Here is a 20,683-nt window from a genome sequence, read left to right on the forward strand (position 1 = left end):
TATAGCCATGTCTGCCCCATTCTGTATTTGTACAATTTTTTTTTGTACTCAAGCCTAAGACTTTATATTTATTCTCACTAAATTTCATCTTTAAATTCAACCCATTTCTCTAATCTATTGAGAATCTCTGGTCTTTTCACAGCCTGGTTCTTTTTTCTAATATACTGACCATTCCTTCTAGTTTTCATATCATTTGAAAATTCAATAAACACATTATCTAATGCCTTCATCTAAGTCAATGATAAAATACTGACCAGAATCAGTATAAAGACAAGAGCCCCAGGACTTCCACCACAGGTCTCCCCTCTGGGCTGATATTAATCCATTAATCATCACTTTGGGCATCTAATTATTTAACTGATAATTTAACAATTTAAGTGAATTATCACCCAGTTCATTTCTATACAGAATATCAGATGTGTCAAAAATTGAGGTAGATTATCCCAATCCATCAGTTAGATAAGGAAATAAGATTTTCCTGACTATGACATGTTTTTGATGAAGTTTTGCTTGCTCATAGCAATTACAGTTTCCTTCTTGAAATGTACACAAACTCTCCCTTTAATGCATTCTAGAACTGTCAGGATTAGAAGTCAGTCTCCCTGGTCTACAGTTGGAAGGATCCACTATGTTTAAGATCTGTGTTTAAGGTTTGTAACCTTACCATCATCTGCTTCTGTCATCCTCTCTCAACCTATATATCTAATCAGGTGCCAAATATTGTCATTTCTACCTGTCCCACAACACTCATACCCAGCTTCTTACCTCTCTTCATAAAGCTACCACCTAAGTTCAGGCCTCATCAACTATCACACCCAGAGTATTTTAAAAGTCTCCTAATTTGTCTCCTTGTCTCAAGCCTCTTTCCCTTTCCAAGCCATTTTGCACAGAGTTGCCAAAGTGCTTTTACTTAACTGTAGATCTTGCTATATCACCCCCTTACTCTAAAAATTCCAATGACTGTAAGGCTCTAACATAAAATACAGTTGTTTACCTTTTTAAGCCCTTCAAACCTAGTCCCCTCTTATCTTTTCAGCATTTATATAGTACTGCCACACTTCACAATCCAGCCAAATTGGCCTACTCTTTATTGCCTATACATGATCTTCCATTTCCCATCTCCATGCCTTTGCACTGACTTTGCCATATGCCTGGAATGCATTCCTTTTTCACCTGTGCCTCACGAAATCCCTCTTTTCCTTCAAGATTTAACTCAAGTACTACCTTCCACATAAAACTTTTTTTGATCTGCACAACTGCTAGTGTCCTCCCTACGATGTGTAAAATTTTAGTCTTATTATATACTTATATATGTATGTTTCCTCATCAACAGTTAGGACTGTCCCATTTTTTTGTATTTCCAATGCCTGGCATAGTACCTGACAGTAGGAATTTAAATCCTTTTTGCCTAGATGAGAAAGTCATTAATTTCTCAGTCATCATGCCTTTTAAGCCCAGGCTTCCAGCAATTTTCTGAATATATCAAACCTCCTACAAATACTATATCATATCAATTTTTCAATGTGCTTTAAAAACTTGATATTCATTTATTTCTTTTGGGTAGCAGTACAAAATATTTTTGTAGGTCAATATTACCATTTCTCCCTTGAGTCTTACCTAAATGTTCATGACTATGCTTAACCTACTCTGGGTCCAGGATTTCCATGCGGTGATCCTTACATGACTACATTACTTCCTTGCATTAAGATCTCTAGGTCATTTTGTTTATTGCCTGTACTTTAAAGATTTCTATATGGGCATGTGAGATCATGAATATTATTGCCCTTCTTATATATCTATCATCTGCTATGAATTAGTGGACTTTTGTTATTCTTACTCTGATAAATGCTCGTATTCTACAGTATCTGATTTATGGTTGTACGTAAGCTCTCCTCCAATTTCATTGCTCTCCTTCTATATGACTGCCATTCAAATTTCTGAAGATAGCTATTATGTCCCTTTTGAATCTTCGCTTCCCCAGGTTAAACACACCCAGTTCATGTAGCTTAATTCTCATGCTATGGACTCTAGGCTTCTACATATCTGGTTGCCCTCCTTTGGATATCCTTGAATTTATCAATGTCCTTCTTAAACAACAGCAACCAGGAATGCTTGCAATACTCCAGATAAGTACTGATGAAGGTAGACTACAGAGGGACTTCTGGAGGAAGTACTTGGAAACTTCTCAGATTCTCCTAAAGCAAATCAAAAACATTGTAGCCTTGTGCACTACCACACTACCTAATAACTTGGATTAAGCTTTTAGCAAAGTAAAACACCAAGATCTTTTTAAGAACTGAAATTTTTTTTTTAATTTCCATCTATCTATATATGCCTTCACCATCTTATCTCGGTAAATTTGATCTTTTTGTACCCAAGTGCAAGACTTTATATTTACTGAATTTCATCTTATATTACATCTAGCCATTGTGATGCCTATCAAGATGTAATTTCTCTACATATAAATCACTTAATTTGATAAATCTTGAGAAATAGATATTACAGGTTAAAATTATAAATAAATCCAACAAACTTGCAATTACTTGTGTGCTTGGCACACAATGATTCAAATTAAATAGTCCCTGACCTAAGGGAGTTTATATTTTATTGGCAGTTATAATGGGGGGGGGGGGAAGGGTGTGCATACTGGAACAAAAATTGAGGGGAGGGAAATACTTACAAATGGGGGATAAGGAATTGAGCCTTCAAAGATGACAAAGATTCCAAGAAATACTGATAAGAAGGGAGTGCATTCTAGGTATGGGAAACAGTTTGTATGAATTTAGAGTTGGAAAATGTAATATCAAGTTAAAAGAATGACTAGACTGGAACAGCTTGTGAATAATTTAAGTGAAAGACTACAGAGAAGGTGAAAGCCAGATTTTAGAGAGCTTTAAACTTACAATTATCTGTAAATTTAATGGTACAAATCTTGTTTTTTAGTCCTACTTTGATTAATGGATATTAGTCCTAGAAAGGGCCTTAAAAATAATTGTTTATAGAAGGAAACATATCTAGAGAGTTGAAGTAATCCTCACACACTTCTTGATGATTTATGCTTTAAAACAAATGTTTGCAGAATATTAACATGAAAAATAAACTTAAAAACTTAAGAAAGTTGATTAATGCAAAATCATGAAGAGAATTCAAGACACCAGAGTTTCAACCAATATTCATTTACACTCCTTCAAAATAACAAAGTGGGCTTAGTCTATAACTTGTTCTTTGCACTGGCTTTTCAGTAACCATTTCATTAGACCATGTATTCTCCAAGCATTCCTCATGTACTGTAATATTAGTGTTGTAAGCAGAGATTTCATGGCATTATATTCCAAGTATAAATCTGCATCAAGACAAGTAAATATAGTGGCTTGGCATATTTTTTAAAACATGATGTGGCTAATGAATAACAAGATTAATTTCCATTAGATACCTAGGGTGTATGACTAGTATAATATGTGTGTGTATATATGTAATATATAAAATCACATTTCACATGCATAAACCCTAACCCTAATAGAATTCAGAGAAACATTGGTTAGATTTGTATGAATTAATGCAGAATAAGGTGAATAGAAGCAAAAGAGAATAAATATGTACAAAGACTAAGACAGCAAGAAGGGGTGGGGAGAAGATCACTAAAATGAAGTTTAAAACTCTAAGAGGGATAGGGGGAGGAAAGATTCAATGAAGTACCAGAAAAGAGAGAATGAATCATATCTCCTTCCTTCATGACAGGAAAGTAGGAGGACTAACAGGATACAAAAATATATTCATTATTAGGCAAAGTTTCTATATCAGATTTTTTAAAAAATTGTTTCTGTCACAAAGAATGGTTCAACTTGGAAAAGTACAAAATAATAACAGCAGAGGAAGGGGAGGAGAAAAAACATCTAGCATTTATATAGTGCCTACTATGTCCAGGTACTATGTTAAACCCTTTACAAATAATATCTCATCTGATCCTCATACAAAACAACAACTTGGAAGGTAGGTACTATCCCTATTTTACAGTTGAGGAAACTTGAGATAAAACAGAGATTAAGTTACTTACACAAATGTCTAAGGCAGAATTTTAACTCATGTCTTCATGACTCTGGGCCCAGCACTATTCACTGGACTTAGTTGCCCCACGAGAAATGTGAGAAGATACCTCTACTCTATCCTTTGCACAGATGGGAGCCTCATGAGCATGAGTACTGCATATATTTTCAGACTTCAAAAAACTGATTCATTTGCTGATTTATTTTTCTCTTCTTGCCTTTTCTCCCTTTAAAATATTATTTTGCTAGGGAGCAATTAAATAGCTCAGTTGACAGAGAGCCAAGTTTAGAAATGGAAGGTTCTGGGTTAAAATCTAGCCTCACACCTACTAAGTGGATGATCCTGGGCAATTCACTTAACCCCAATTGCCTTAGCTATACACACCCACCCACACACCCACAATTTGCTCTGGGAGAACTCTCTGTGAAGGGCTAGGAGAGGGATGCTGAAAAATTCTAGTACTGTTAAAACAAAAGATATCATGAGCTTGCCTCTTGGAGAAAACAAGGAATAACAGGTAGATAACAGTTTTAAGTACTCCAATGTTATCCTCATGATACTAGGAAAAAATTTAGTATTCCCTGTGACAACAAAAGTCACAAAGAATAAGCAGACGTTGATAGGTAAAGAAAATCAATTGGGTTGGCTACCTTCAAATAAAGGCAATAGAAAACAAAAAATAAAGGAAAACTAAATGCACAGAAAAATCATTTTCATGTATCAACTATCTCTTCCCTCAAATTTTTTATCAGAGCTGCAAGGGAACAAAAATGATAATTGAGCTTAACTTAATACTTTCCCACCCAAATAGGTGGAGTATAGTGGAAAAAAAACAGTGAATTTGGAGTCAGAACCACTTAGTTTATGTGACAATATGCCAGGTAAGACATGACCTTTTTGTACCTCTGCATTATTTTACAGGGTTGTTTTGAAAATCAAATGCAAACTATTAGGCACCATATTGAACATGTTAATTATTATTTTTTCCCTTTCTTGTACACTGATGAAATATAAGTAAATACTAAAATACTGGCAAGACAAGAGAAAAATCTAAATACCCAGAAATACTACAAGCTTTTAAAAGCTGACCTAAATTACTCTGCACTATCCACTAACCCAAACCATATATGGACAATATGTACACACAGGAATACTAGAGTAATCTTAATGAGAGGTTGAATAGCATAGTGGATAGAGCTGGCATATGACTTTTTGTATTTCTAGTGCCTAGTATGCAGTAAATATTTAAAAAGTGATTAATGGTTGAATGACTGTGGCAGACCCAAATACAAATCCTCTGTCATATAATGAATGGGCAAGTCATTTAACCTCTCAGTATTATCCCCAAACAATTCTCTACAACTTACTGAGAAGGTGCTATTTTGTATAGGTAGATAAGGTTTCCTCACTCAGAGCTCCCTACATTAATGAAATGTCTAATTAAAAAATGCTTATTAAAAATATTTTTAAATGTTATTTCTTAAAACCAGAATAACTTTCAGTTCAGAAGAATCTATAATTCAGCAATGAATTTATTTAATCTACCAAAACCTTTGTATATAGATATTAATATCTCTTGACTTCAGGTCCAATCTTGTTACAAAACCCACATAATGAAAGCAGACATATATTCCACCTCTCTGACCTATTTGCAATATACTCCCTCCTCAGCTCCAAATCTTGCATATTCAGCTTGGGTTGGTTTTGCTCTTTTCCCCTCCCACTCTCAGTTGTTAGGTTCTTCTCTTTAAATAACCTTCTCTCACCCTGTATTGTCTATATGGCATCATGGATAATGTTTAAAACTAGGAGCCAGGGAAATCTGAGTTAAAATCTTGCTTCAGACACATTAGCTGAATGTCCCTAGTAAGTCACTTCACTCTCTGCCTCAGTTTCCTCATCTGTAAAAGAGGGATAACAACAGTATCTACTCTCATGGGGTTGTCAGGTTCAAATGAGATCTATGTATGTAAAAAGCTCTACAAAACCTTAAAGTATTATAGCCATACAAAGTAATCTGTATTAGTACTTATGTATGTTGTATCCCCAAGCATAACAACCAGACTTTCAATATCTTTGACATTCTGTCTTCCTCATGTTTCTCATATCCTGCTTTCCAATACTGTTCATTCCAGCTCAATAATTTATGACTGTGTCTTTCTATTCCACTCTTGCCATTTTAATGCAGACTTTTTATAAGGTATTTATAACTACTCACACCAACTACTGCAATATTCTTCCCAATTTTCTTAACACCACTCTGCTCCAATCTGCCTTTAAAACTGATGCCAGTAGAAATCCACAAGAAAACATGATTTATCACTTGTTTATATGTGCATATGATTTGGGGTTTTGATTTTAAAAGATTATTATAAAAGTGAATAATATGGAAATAGGTTTTGAGTGATAATACACATATAACCCAGTGGAAATGCTTGCCAGCTCTGGGAGGGGGAAGAGAAAAGGGAAAGGGAGGCAACAAAAATCATGTAATCATGGAGAAAAATTTTAAAATTAAATTTTATATACCTGACCATGTCATTGTTCTGCTCAAAAGGTTTTAATGGCTTCCCATTACCTAAACAACAAAGTTCAAACCCTTCTTTCTGGCACTCAGGGCTCTCCATAATCCTGTCCCCTCCCCCTTTGCTCCAAACAATTATTTTTCTGTCTTTCAAACACACAACACCACTAAAGTCTTTGCTCACCATTCTCCTTATGCTTGCAATAAATACCCTCTCGATGTTTTCCCACTGAACTCATACCCATTCTTTAAATTTTAATTTAACATTAAAGTTTTGTTCTGTTCTCCAAGAATTCTTTTCTGATTTCCTTGGCCAATACAGACCCTACCTGAAGCCTTTACCTAATACTTTGTTTTATAACTTTTATTGTAATTATGTAGTATCATGTTTAAAGCTAACTTTGTTGGTATATAATTCTCCTGACGGATTTTTTAAACTCCATGAATTCAAGAGCAATGTCCTAAACTTTTAATTTCCCTCCATGCTTATCTCTATACAAGTATATGCTTAAACACTTTATGGTGTGGTCCTTAAAAATATAATTTTCTTTAGTTTATCAACTAAAATTAGAGTCAAATTCAACATGTTGGGGAACAAAATGTAATTGTAATAGCATAAAGCAGAGCAAAATAAGAATAAGAAATAGGAAAAATTGCTTTCCTAAGTAATGTTTTTCCAGGATGAAAATAAGAAAATAAAAGTAGGAAAGAGCAAACTATTGCATTAATGTTTCAGAAATGTATACTTTGATATACAAATATTTTAAGTGTGTGTGTGTGTGTGTGTGTGTGTGTGTGTGTGTGTGTGTGTATTTTACTAATGGAAAAAACTGCTTACAAAATTAGAAGACTTGAATAATGTTTGTTATTCCAGGTAATCCTAAAAGCCAAATACTAGGGCAAATATTTGTGGACTTTTATTAAAGAGAATTATGATGTCAGAGCTGTAAGTTTTAATAATAAAGCATTCTGCAAACTGTAAAGAAGTCCATTCACATGTAAATGATCACTATATTATTCAAGTAGTGGTATCTGATTGTAGAGTCACATTAGTAATCACTGCTAACCAAGTTACATAATGACACCTTTCACTTTTGTATAAAGCACTACAGAAACACAAACTTTCACACTCTAGGATTCAACTACTATGCATAATTTACTTCATATTTCATTCTCTATCAATCGGTAATGAGAAGAGGGATTTATGGGAACCATTTAATTGGGCTATTGAATTCAAGCCCTGTGTGAAGTAATAAAACAAGAAACAACAACTTCCATGTCAAAGAATAGTACCATTTAGAAGTAGAAGCTAGATGAGGTCTCTGAGGTTATCTAGCCCCACCCCTTCATTTTATAAGTGAGAAAATAACTGAGGACCAGGAAAGTTAAATAGATTGCTCCAAGTCCCTGAGGAGTCTACAATTAAAATAATTTCTTCATTTAATTAATGAAATATGAGGAAATAGAAGTTTGATTATGAAGAGCTTCAAATGCTAAGTATAGCTTTTAATATCTGTTAATGGCAGAAATTGCCCAATTCAATAATAGATGGGATTGTTCTGATGCATGTTCAAAAACATGGTACAAGAAAAACTTAAGTCTAACATTACAAATTAAGAGTACATACCCCAAATATTTTCCAACTTTTTGTCATTTTAATCAATGAATTATTTTCTTCTAAGGCAACAGTAACATAAAGAATTGCCTGTCTCAGACTGCACCAGTTGAAACACAATGATATGGTTTACTTAATAATCATAATCAACAGACAATTACTTTTATAGTTACTTTTAATCTTTAAAAATACTGTAGAAATAATAGTTATTGTTCTAAAATTCTCTTGAAAAAATTGACTGAAATTATTTTTGAAAAATAACAAAATGGCATAAAAATTATTCAATAATTTTAAAGATTCCAAGATAGAGTAACAAGAAGCATTGTGCTTTCTTACCTCCAGGTTAAGATAAAGTTCCCCCAAGAAGAGTACAAATGAATGAAATCTTTTTCTAGTAGCTTCATCCCCTTTTGCAGCTTGATCTTTGTTTTCATACTCAGTGCGACATCTAACACAGAAAAAAAACTTCTCAGGATTTTAAAATGCTTTCTTAAAGTAACCTCTGAGTTTTATATTCTCACAATATCAATTACAAAAGAAATGAGAAAATGACTTTAGAAACAAAATGTGTGTGGCTCTATATGTGTATACACACATAGTCCCTATACTCAAGCTGCTTAAATTCTATTGGGACAGGAAGGAGGAGGAAACAAAGGGAAAATGTCATGTAGGAGGTACTTGAGTTATGCTATAAAGAACAGGACTCGACACAGAGATAAGGAGGGAGAACATTTTAAGCACAGAGGACAACTTGTGGGAAAGCACAGTGGCAAAAAAATCTACTGCCAAGTAAGAAGAACAGCTAACAGGCCAGGAAAGGTATGTGGGAATCAGAATGTGAAAGAAAGGCTAAGGCCTTATGTTTTATATTATAACCAGTTTATACTATAACAAATCCAAAACTATGTTTCAGGAATAACAATTTGGCAGCTATGCAGAAAGTGGAATAGAGAAGAAGTTGGAGTAGGGGAGACCAATGAAGAAGTTCTGTGAGAACTTCAAACTTAGCATGTTTAAAACTTAAAAAGTATCTTCTTTCCCCAAAAATTAATTCAAATAGGTATTACTATGGGAGGAAAAAAGTCCTCCAAATGAATCTGTTGCTGAGGAAAGGAATTAAGAAAGTTGTCCTTCTCAAGGCATGATGGGCCCTAGAAGTCTCACCTGGTAATTAACTTGCCTTTCAGAGCACTTTCCCTACTTTCACCTTCCTCATCAATAATTAGCAACCTCAAAGTTTATTAAAACTTAAAAGGAAAAAAAAACTTAAGATCCCCACAGATCAAATATATTAGTCTAGCTTGAATCTAGCCTGATTTTCCCCCATCCTATACACTTTCTTCAATCCTGCAAAGACCCCTGATTTAACCTTTGTAGGTACTTCCTCCAGTATAAATTGTAACCTCTCTACAATTTAGTAAGAAATCCTTCAAGTGTTGTGCCCCTAAAATTTAGTTCTTCAATCAATCTGGGGCCAAGCCTTTTTGGTTTTAGTTTGATTCCCCAAATGACAAACATTCACTTTACATACTATTCATTGCCAGATATATACTCAAAACCTTTTGGAATTTGTCAGAGCTTGTGCTAAAAAAGCTCAATCTCCTTTAAAAAGTTCTTACTTGCATACATTAGCTTCACTTGTGAATAAAAAAGAATTGTATTGTTTTAAAAGTCAAGGAACTTTAATTTATTAACATCTGAAAGGTAAAAATTCTAATTGAAAACTTTATATTTTCATTCCTTTATTGTCAGGATTCTTGCAAAACATGCTTTCTCAAATTTGTGGCATACAGTATACCTCTCTTTCCTTACGCCTGCAGACTTCAATACACTGGGCAGTACTGTGAAATTTAACAAAAATTAATTTGTAATATGCTGCCAGTAATTTTAAGCATGTTAGTGTTAAACTATATTCTTGCATTAATGAACTTTGGGGAAATTTTTTCAATAAAAAAATATGCCACTTTAACAAAAAGGTATGTTTTAAGGGGGCAACATGGTAGCTCAGTGAATTGAATCAGGCCTAGAGACAGGAGGTCCTAGGTTCAAATCTGGCCTCAGACACTTCCCAGCTGTGTGACCCTGGGCAAGTCACTTAACCCCCATTGCCTAGCCCTTACCACTCTTCTGCCTTGGAACCAATACACAAGTATTGATTCCAAGCAGAAGGTAAGGGTTTTAAAAATTTAAAAAAAAAAAAGGATGTTTTAAGAAGAGGTATGAAACCTGTAGAGATAACTCCCAAAACTGTGTATGTATAGTATAAGTTAGCTGTGATTTTGTCCTGATGATGAATTTCACTGTCACCTGGCCTTAAATACCCTCTAGAAAGTGAAACAAAGATGGATATTTAGAGAGTAAGGATAAAGGATCACAAGTGAACATTATTATAGTACATGGCGGTAGGAAACAAAAATGATGAAATCCCAAAGCTAATTTAAATGCTTGTAATTTAAAAGAAGGAGATGAAAATGAAGGTGACATGGAACTTTATGAACTTCGTACATCTTCCCTTAACACGAAATTATTTGATAATACAAACCTTTTAAGTAGTAATTGTCGGAAATTTCCACTTTGTGGATTAATGGTTAGATGATGAGACAAATAATTACACAGCCGTGCTCCCATATAAGAGAAGTGTGGTACAGTTGTGGCCTTATAATTAAAAAAAAATGGAAATAGAGTAATTTTACATGAAACAAGCAAAATGGATTAATATTTTTCTAAAATCCTTAAACAATGGCAACAAAATGACTCATGAATAAACAGGCTCAAGAAATTTGTTTTGCAACCTAAATGACTATATTACCAAGCAGACAAATCTCCAACTATTACTGTTTAGGATCAGAAAATGGCATTCCCCAATGCTTACTTAATGCAGTCAATTCAAGAAGAATGAAGCCAATTCAAGAAGAAAATAACCTTTAACTTGATTTAAAAATTTGCTTATAATAAATGACTTTAACCATGCTAATGATAACTTTTCATAGTTTTAGACTGAATATATAGAGACAAAAAAAGCATAAATACCCTATACTCAAAATCCACTAAATTCAAGCCAATTAAGAGTGCCAGAATAATGTCAGAAATGACCTCTCTTTTAGATAGGTGTAATGGCACAAGCCTGTAATTCTTGATAAATGATCAAGGATCAGGCTAGTGCATTGCTTAAGTTGGGAAGTTCTAAGTGGCAGAAGGGCTGAAGAAAAGTATAATGAAACCATAGTTATACTGTTCAAGAACTGATAATCTACAATAATTTATATATAAAAACCAGTGGGTATGCTTAAGTTATAAAGACCTTATAACATAAACCTCTACTTAAATTCCAAAGAGCATAAATGCTCCACCCACTTGATGCTTATTAAAGGTCCTTACATAATTTCCCCCACTTACATAATTAATGATCCATGACAAAATTTTATCACGTTAAAAGAAAAAATATGTATTGTTGAAAGTTATATTTTCTAGAAGGTAACATTAATGACCTGGGCTATGAATCCTGATTTCCATTGTCAAATTTCAGTTCCTTAACTGCTTAATATCTCAAATTTCCTCATCTGATTTAAAATAAGTATTTTTCACAAGTTGTCCCACAAAATACAATATGTTACATGCCATATCAGACATGTGTATAATATATATAATTATATAAAGTTTAAAAATATGTTTAAAATGTATGGGTCAGATTTTATATAAACAAATTGGTTATTTTCACCTTGAGGAAAACTTATTTACTCCAAGTTCTGAAGGCTCATATCAGCAAAAGCATGTTAGAATAGGCAATTCCACATTGTGCTGGGAATACATTCCTTGGTTTTAATGAACATCTAAATCTCTATCTCGGTTATCTTTGGCCTAACAGAAGACTGAAATTTAATTCCTAGCCTTTCTTTTTCCAATTTTATCTCAAAACAAGCAAATATTTCCTCTTTAAGTCTTTCTTCATTGTTTTTAATCACTTGGGTTCTCTTGAAACAGAAGAAAAAAAATTTTAATAGCACCTTGATGTTTCATTTACATGTTTTTTTTTTTTATCTAGTTGCCCAAGCTTGGGATTCAATTACCCAGTGAGTGAGGTTCCTGAAATGTATATAAGAAATTATACAAAGAAAGAAATTATAACTGAGCTTGCTCCTATTCCTTTTGAATTTCCAAATAACAAGTAAAAATTGAATGAAATCTCAATATAACATGATTAATGTATAAAAAAGTTAATCATATTCCTAATGCTAATATCATAAAGGCATTTTATGTTACTTTTGTAAAAGACAAATTGTCCTCTTTATACTTTTTTTGGGGGGGGTAGCTACATCATTTACCTTTTATTTTTAAATATTTTTTCAGTTATATGTAGAAACATTTTTTGATAATTATTTTCTGATACTTTAGGATTCAGATTTTCTCCCATCTCCTTTTACTCAGAAAAGCAGAAGTTTGATGTAGGTTATCCCAGTGCTTTCATGCAATAAATATTTTCATATAAAACTCACAAAGGAAATAAAGTGGAACATGGCTTTCTATAGGTTTTATTTTGATAGCATGTAAATCAGTTACCTATTTTGATCCTTTGAGATTTTTGTTTCAAAATCAAAAGGTCATGTAATAAATACATTAAAATGGCTAGGTGAAAAGAATTACTTTTTCTGGTTTATGGGTAAGATGGGAATTGAAATAAAATTAAGAAAAATAAGATTTAAGACGAACTAAACTTTCAGAAAGGAGTATGTCATCTATCTACTGGATTCAGACATTACTCTATTTACTATTACTTGTACAACCCATTTTACTACTGCTATTAGTAAGTTTCCTCAATTGACAGTGTGAACTCTTGCATCCCTGCTCATGGGCTTTTTTCTGTTTGAATCCCTGATGCTTAGCATAGTGCTTGGCTCATAGTATTTAATAAAATGCCTTTTCATTTATTTATTCTTTCATTACCACATCAGCACTGAGGTTAACAACTATCATGATTCTGGCAACCACATTCAATTCAAGAGAACCTCTAGACATAGCTTTGAAAAGCTATAGGGAACTCATTCACAATTCTACTTTTGGCTACACACAAAGAGTTCCTCTAGTTGGCAGAGTGGCTTTATAATGTTCAGGCCATAAATTAGAGATACTATTAGTACTTCTCATACTAATTATCTAGTATTAGAGACCACAATGTTAATAAAACTATGTGCCAGTTATTCCCTTCCCTTCCAAGATATTTTGTTTACTTTAACACACCAGGTATCATATAGTAATACTTAAAAAGAGCAAATTTTTAAAGAAAAAATAAAACAAAAAGGAACAATCTAGTACCATTCTCATTAATATTTCAATATTGTCATTAAATAAAATCCATGAACAAAATTTTTATTAAGCACCATTACCTGCAAAAAAAACAAAACAAAAAACCCTACTGTTCTTATCCAGAGAAAGAACTGTGGGAGTAGAAATGCAGAAGAAAAACATGATTCATCATATGGTTTGATGGGTATATGAGAGGGGATTTTGATATTAAACGTCACTCTATTGCAAATATTAATAATATGAAAATAGGTTTTGAAGAATGATACATGTATATCTCAGTGGAACTGCTTGTCAGCTCAGCTCAGGGAGAGGGAAAGAACATGAATCACAAACCATGGAAAAATATTCTAGTTAATAAATTTTTTTAAACTGCTGTTCTAAGTGCTAGGAATACATTAAAAAAATAAGACAGGATCTCTGTTATAATAGGGGATACAAAATATATGGAAGATTTCAACTACAAGTTAGATAGCAAGATATTATGATCCTTAGGGTGCCCCAATTCCACTGATAAAATTTCAATCAGTTTCTAAAATTGAACCATTTGATGATGCCCAAGACTTTGGTGTCTTTTGGTGTCAGTGTCTTTAATAGATGCCACTATGGAACCTGGTGTAACAGTTGCTAAGCTGTATCTCCAGAGGTGCCATTTTCTACACTGGGTCAGCATTGATGACTTTCTCTCTTCACTTGACTACATCAAAGAGAACTGGTCCATTAGCTTCTTTTTCTTGTCAAGGGTAGACTAGCTTGTAGATAGATATCCAAATTCTATGGACTAACATGGGTTCAATGTATTGTTCTGTAGCTGGTAATTCTATTGGCATTGGTGTTCTTTAATGAGTTTTTCTCTCACAGTTCTCAACAAAGCACAAGTCCTCCAAGGAGCCTAGCAACATACTAAGTCCTCAATGAATTATTGATTTTCAAAGTTTGCCTTTATAACATAGCATGACAGAATCTTAAGTGTAGGAAGAGACCTTAGAAATCATCCTATCACTAAGGACTCAGAACCTATGATCTGTGAACTTAAAAAAAATTTTTTTTCTGGGGTAGCTGGGTGGCTTAGTGGATTGAGAGCCAGGCCTAGACATGGAAGGTCCTAGGTTCAAATCTGACCTCAGACACTTCCTAGCTGTGTGGCCCTGGGCAAGTCATTTCACCCCCATTGCCTAGCCCTTACAGCTCAAAAAGGGTTTTTATATTAGTAGCTATATTGGGTAACATTTGAATTAGAAGTAGAGATATCCTTTATATGCAAAGGGGAAGCTGTGGGTTTAGAGTATTATATATATTTTCAGAGTACTGATTTGTAGAGTTACTTTTCACACTTTAGTTACAAAGGTAGGTTTGCTGGCTAACAAATTGGAGGATATATTTGGAAATAAAAGTGATGTTTTAAAAAAACCAAAAAGCTATTAATAAAAATTACATTTTAGGGGGCAGCTGGGTAGCTCAGTGGATTGAGTCAGGCCTAGAGACAGGAGGTCCTAGGTTCAAATTTGACCTCAGACACTTCCCAGTGGTGTGACCCTGGGCAAGTCACTTGACCCCCATTGCCTAGCCCTTACCACTCTTCTGCCTTGGAGCCTATACTCAGTATTGACTCCAAGACTGAAGGTAAGGGTTTTAAAAAAATTAATTAAAACTAAAATTAAATTTTAGAAAAAAAACTATTTCAAAATAGTTGAATTCCTTTTTAATTATATGTATTTTACTTTATTAATTTAAAAACCATTTTGAGAGGGGTGCATAAGCTTCACCAGACTTCCAAAAGAGAAACCAAGACCAAAATAAATCTAAGCACTCCTTTTCTATTCCAATTCCCTCATTTTGCATATGAAAAAAACAGCCTGGGCAAGATAAGGAAACCAAATAACAAAACAAAACAACAAAAAACCCCAGATAGCTAGAGGTAATAAATAGGAAAGCTGAGATTTGAACTCACATCTTAAATATAAATCTAGAATTTTTTAATTCTATATCATACTTCCCCTTCCTACATATCAAGATGTATCCCTTTCCATGTTATGAATTCCTGATTCCTTATTTAGGTTCATTTATCTTTAACATTTTGTGAAAAAATGTTCTCACTCTCAGAAGTATTACTAGGTGTTAAAAGGAGAGCATTCTTCAGGAAAAGAACACTGGATTTGACATTAGAGACCTGGAGTTTTTAGTCCTAACTCTGACATTTTATGGCAAATCACCTACTTTCTCTAATTTCTGCATCTATAAAATAGGGATCCTACTATTTGCAACAACTAATGCACAAGTACCTCTTACCTTCTTGAAGAAACTAAAACACTCCATAAGTTTAAATTATTACTGGAGGTTCCTTATTCTGTTACTAGTACCCTGCAAATTTTACAAACTACACCACAGCCAACTGACATCCTCAGAAACTTCTCTTAGCAAGTGCCTAAATATTTTACAATAGAATGTTCTTACAAAATTTAAATGCTTTTTCTGCATAAAATTTAAGTTTAATTTTTGAAAATATTCATGGCTCTGGCTCAAGGTAATCAAAAAGAATACAGTCCCTAGGGTCTGAAAAACTGCAGTCATATAGTCAAATAGCTAGCATTTATATATAGTGCTTTAAAGGTTTTCAAAGCACTTTATACATATTCTCTCATTTGAGCTTCAAAAAAAACTTAGGGAGTAGGTGCTATTACCACCCCAATTTTGCAGATGAGGAAACTAGGGGCCTAGAGCTTAAGGGATTTGCTCAGGGTCACACAGGTTATAAATGTCTGATGCAGTATTTGATCTTAAGATTCCCTGACTCCAATATAGCACTTTTTATCCAATATATTACCTAGCTATATGAAGAATAGGTGAAGCAGAACTAAATTCTCATTTATATGGTGTTCCTCCTTTCTACACTTTTAGAGATTAAAAAATGTGAAGAGTTTAAAATACTCTAGGTAAATCTTTCTGAGGCACACTACATGTAATTCCAAATGTACACCAGAAAAATGGATCCAAAAATTCTTATCATAGTTTCTCTTAGTTCTAAGTCTAGAGAAGTATAAACATGCTTTGTTTACTTCTTAGCCTATTTCTCTAATCATATATTATTTCTCATTATAATTTTTCATATTTAAAACTTAATGTAGCATTAGAAAAATGCCTGCAAAACATTATTGGGAGGGAGGGAGGTACACACCTGTAATCTCTAAGGCTGTTGGACAGACTGAGATGAGGAAGCAGTGAACTACAGTAGGGCTAAAGGCAACTGGCTCCCCAAACTAGGTCCTATGGTGAGTCTAAGTGAAGGACTATTCTGCATATATTTATTATATATTGGAGAGAGAGAAGAGAGACAGATAGATCAAATTCTCTTTTTTAATTTCACTGTGATTTTATTGTTATTCCATCTATAACATAACTAGTATATAAAGCCCAATTATAAATTTAAAAACTGAGAGGTAATGGCTTTTCCGTGTAATAATTTTATGTGACTTAACAGCACTTTTTATCTCTTTTCATGGTTCTTAAGTCATTTTTCATTTGGATTCTAGTTATTTTTATGCTGGTCTAATATTCCCTAGTAGATGATAAATTCTTTTAGGGCAGATACCATGCCTTGTTTATTTTTTATGTAATGCTCCTAATATATCATAGAATTCAGAAAATACTAGTTGAATGGAGGTTTCATTTTTTCTTAAGGGATTACAATATTGTTAGGTACTATGATTCTAGGTCTGCTCTTGATTTGTCACACGCTCTAGATCAGTCTTGATAGGTGAACAAGAACTAAAACTCACAAATAATCCAAAATATTTACAAGCTACAGCTCCCCATCACATCTATCAGGGATGCTAAAAATGGGCAGAAGTGAATAACCTAAAATTTCACCTTTTATTTTCTTTGTACACTGTTAGTAGTAGTCATATCCAGCCTCTTTACAAAGAAGTGAGGGACTAATATGAAAAACTGAACACACATTTTTGGACATGATTAATATGGGAGTTTTGTTTCTTTAGGGTTTTTTCCCTTTGGTGTTACACAAGAAAAATAAACACTGATAATTAAAAATTAAATTTAATAATTGATAAATTTAATAAAATCAAGTAAGAAAAGGAAAAAGAGATAAAATAATCCAAAATGTCTCTTATAATCTGAGGATGTTGATATTATTATATGCCATCTCTATAAAATGAAGTTAGGAATATAACTTGATTTTGACAAGAGTCCCTAAAAATATTTAACAAAAAAATAAATACTGACAGGTTAACACACCAGAAAATATTTTTAAAAGGCACATTTTTCATTAAGTAGAAACTTAAAACTTTGGCAACTCATGGTCTTTGATTAATAAGCTTAGAAAGATGTGCCTGGGAGTTTTTATGATCAAGAGTGGATAATACATCGAAAAATGGAGACAGAACAATGTGGATTAGGGGTCTAATTAGAATGACTTCTTCCAAAGCTGTGTTTTTCATATACAAAGATCACTTTACTATCAGTAGGCTCTGAACCCTGAATTGTCTTTTCAGTAGTCATGATGGAATGGAATGAAGCTTCCATTCTCTTTCACCCAATTCCTGTGACTAAATACATCCATTTACAAGATTCCAGGCTAGTTAAGAGTGAACTCTGTGCCTGTCAAACTCTCTATAAAACCAACTATCCTATACAATAATCATATCCAAAATCCTGTTCCTATTAGTACAAGCTGAGCTAACCACCTCCAATAATCATCAAATATTTCCACTGATGTGAAAGAACTATGCCAATATTTGGAAAAACACTACATACAAGAAAAATGCAAGTTTTCTGTTCATATTATAACCATTTTGGGCAAAAGCATGTAATTTCAAAAACACAAAAGTTTTGTGGTAATAATAGCTAGCATTTACATAACACTTTAAGGTTTACAAAGCAATTTATATAATATAATAGTATTATGTATTTTATTCTCACAATAACCATGTGAGATAGGCACTATTATTATCCCAAATTTATGAGAGGAAAATTGAGGCAGACAGCAATTAAGTGATTTGAATAGGGCAACACAGTTAAATATCTATGTTGAGATCTGAACTCAATTCTCCCTCACTCCAAGTCCAATGACTTATCTGCCTTGCCACCTAATAGCCTAACAAACTTTGGGCTAAAATGATAGAACATTAAACGCACACAGGATATCAAAGGTTTAGATCTGGAAAAGATCATAGAATTCAACAATTCTAATCCCCCCCTTTTACAAATGAGGAAATGAAAGCTTGGACATCTCAACTGACATGTCAAACATCACATAGTAACTATACTAGAAAGCCAGTATTTTGAGTTCTCTCAATTCAAATTCAGCACCATTCTACTATATTTTATTGCCCAATGAATTTTTTTGGATGACTTACATATTTAGTTCAATATGTTGGAATTTCTTAAACATTTCATTATGGAAGCTGATTTAAGAACACATTTTTATATTAAAAACTATTTGGTAGGATTTAAAAATCATCCTATGGATTTTACTCAATTCTATCTTTAAGTTAAGGATAGAAAGGTAATGGTTATAAAGTTCATAGGATCAGAGTTTATGCCATTTTTAAACATCTTTTTTCCAAACTTATTATTCCTGCATGTTCTTTCACTCCCATCTCAATACTGCTGAATAATCTAAGCCAAAGAAGGAAAAAAGTAAAGTGATATTACTATTTATTTCTAAATCCTATTGGTAAAAGGAGGAAGGAGGTAAGAAGAGTCCTCCATTCAATGCAATTTAATACAACTCCATGTTCATTCAGCCTTGCCAGCATCTGTTTCCTCTGGGCTCCAAGGAAGCTATACTTAAAAGATCAAATGATATCAAAGAAAAATATAGAACATACCTGTTGGTAGATAAGTTCTACAAGGTCTTGTAAAGCATCATCAGTAGTGACCCAGCCATTAAGAGTTTCTGCAAATTGATCAATTTCAGTTTCAAAACTTCCTGGTTGTTCTGTAAGGTGGTTCAGAAACTCTTGAACATATTCTGTAAGAGTAGGATAGCCATCACATCCATCTTCATAGGAAGAATCCTACAAGATAACCACACACACATAATCAAATCCACATAGGGAAATCTCAGGTAATTGTTCTGCCAATACAAGTCATAGCTTTCTTGATTTAAGGTCTCACAGCCAATATCTGCAGAGGCAGAACCTAAACCCAAGTCTTCCTAGTTTCTATATTGGCTAATTATTCCACCAAGATGCCAACTATAAGAATCTAAGAAATTATTTTTAGATAACTTTAGGGAAGCTCTCCAAAAGCTAACAAATGCAATGGCAGCTAGCTGGCTCAGTGGACTGAGAGCCAGGTCTAGAGATGGAATGCCCTGGGTTCAAATCTGATCTCAGACACTTCCTCACTGTGTGTCCCTGGGCAAATCACTTAACCCCCATTGTTTACCCCCTGACCACTCTTCTGCCTTGGAACCAATAACAGTATTGAGTCTAAGATGGAAGGTAAGGGTTTAAAAAAAAAAAGTCGCTAACAATGAAATACCAGAGGATTGATTTTAAATTCCTTTCCCCAAAGGTTAATACTTCTTAATTCACTGCCTGACTACATCGGTTGAGGGGACACAACAGAGGAGAGACTCTAAAAGAACACTCTAATGCAAATATTAACAACATGGCAATGGGTTCAAATCAAGAACAGGTGATACCCAGTGGAATCACGCATCGGCTGGGGGGGGGGAGGAAAAGAAAATGATCTTTGTCTTTAATGAATAATGCATGGAAATGATCAAATAAAATATTATAAAATTTAAAAATATATATATATTTCTTAATTCAACTTAAGGTGAATGCAAAAACCTGCAGTTTGAGGAAGAGAAAAAGCTGCATTTAAGAATACCTTATGAAAGATGATATATCCAGAAGAAATCATATGCTATGAAAGATGGATCTAAAAATTAAGATCTTTTAAAGAACCAAAGATATGATAGGTACAATACTAAAGTTAATTTTGTTAAATCTACTTTCAAGACTACAATTTCGATCATTTTTCAAATAATCTAGGACTCACTATATAACCACATACTTGGGGAAAACTTTATAGCAATCTGGTAGAAATTAGCTTTAGATCAATATTAACCATAGACTATTCCAAGATAAGCTCTAAGAGGATATTTGACTTAATGATAGTGGCACATTAAACATATTAAAGAAGCAAGGAAATTACCTTTTTAGATGTATGGA

The 20,683-nt window shown here is 33.4% G+C and overlaps 1 protein-coding gene and 1 long non-coding RNA gene across 9 annotated transcripts in view; one reads left to right on the plus strand and one right to left on the minus strand.

The window, feature by feature from the left end:
• PAIP1 (poly(A) binding protein interacting protein 1) overlaps positions 1-20,683 on the minus strand; it is a 41,914-nt gene that overhangs the window by 15,617 nt on the left and 5,614 nt on the right. For all 8 annotated transcript variants that reach the window (XM_056824595.1, XM_007487393.3, XM_056824594.1 and 5 more), the window contains exons 3-5: positions 19,328-19,516; positions 10,726-10,838; positions 8,520-8,631 (exon numbers count right to left, since the gene is read on the minus strand). In XM_056824595.1, coding sequence (XP_056680573.1) covers positions 8,520-8,631; positions 10,726-10,838; positions 19,328-19,516 — 414 coding nt within the window. The remainder of the gene's footprint in view (positions 1-8,519; positions 8,632-10,725; positions 10,839-19,327; positions 19,517-20,683) is intronic.
• On the plus strand, positions 586-20,216 carry LOC130458506 (uncharacterized). The gene is made up of 3 exons (XR_008917875.1): positions 586-650; positions 4,856-4,925; positions 20,019-20,216. It is a non-coding gene; the product is annotated as an uncharacterized LOC130458506 (long non-coding RNA).

The sequence above is a fragment of the Monodelphis domestica genome, chromosome 3, assembly GCF_027887165.1.
Source record: "Monodelphis domestica isolate mMonDom1 chromosome 3, mMonDom1.pri, whole genome shotgun sequence".
NCBI lineage: Eukaryota > Metazoa > Chordata > Mammalia > Didelphimorphia > Didelphidae > Monodelphis > Monodelphis domestica.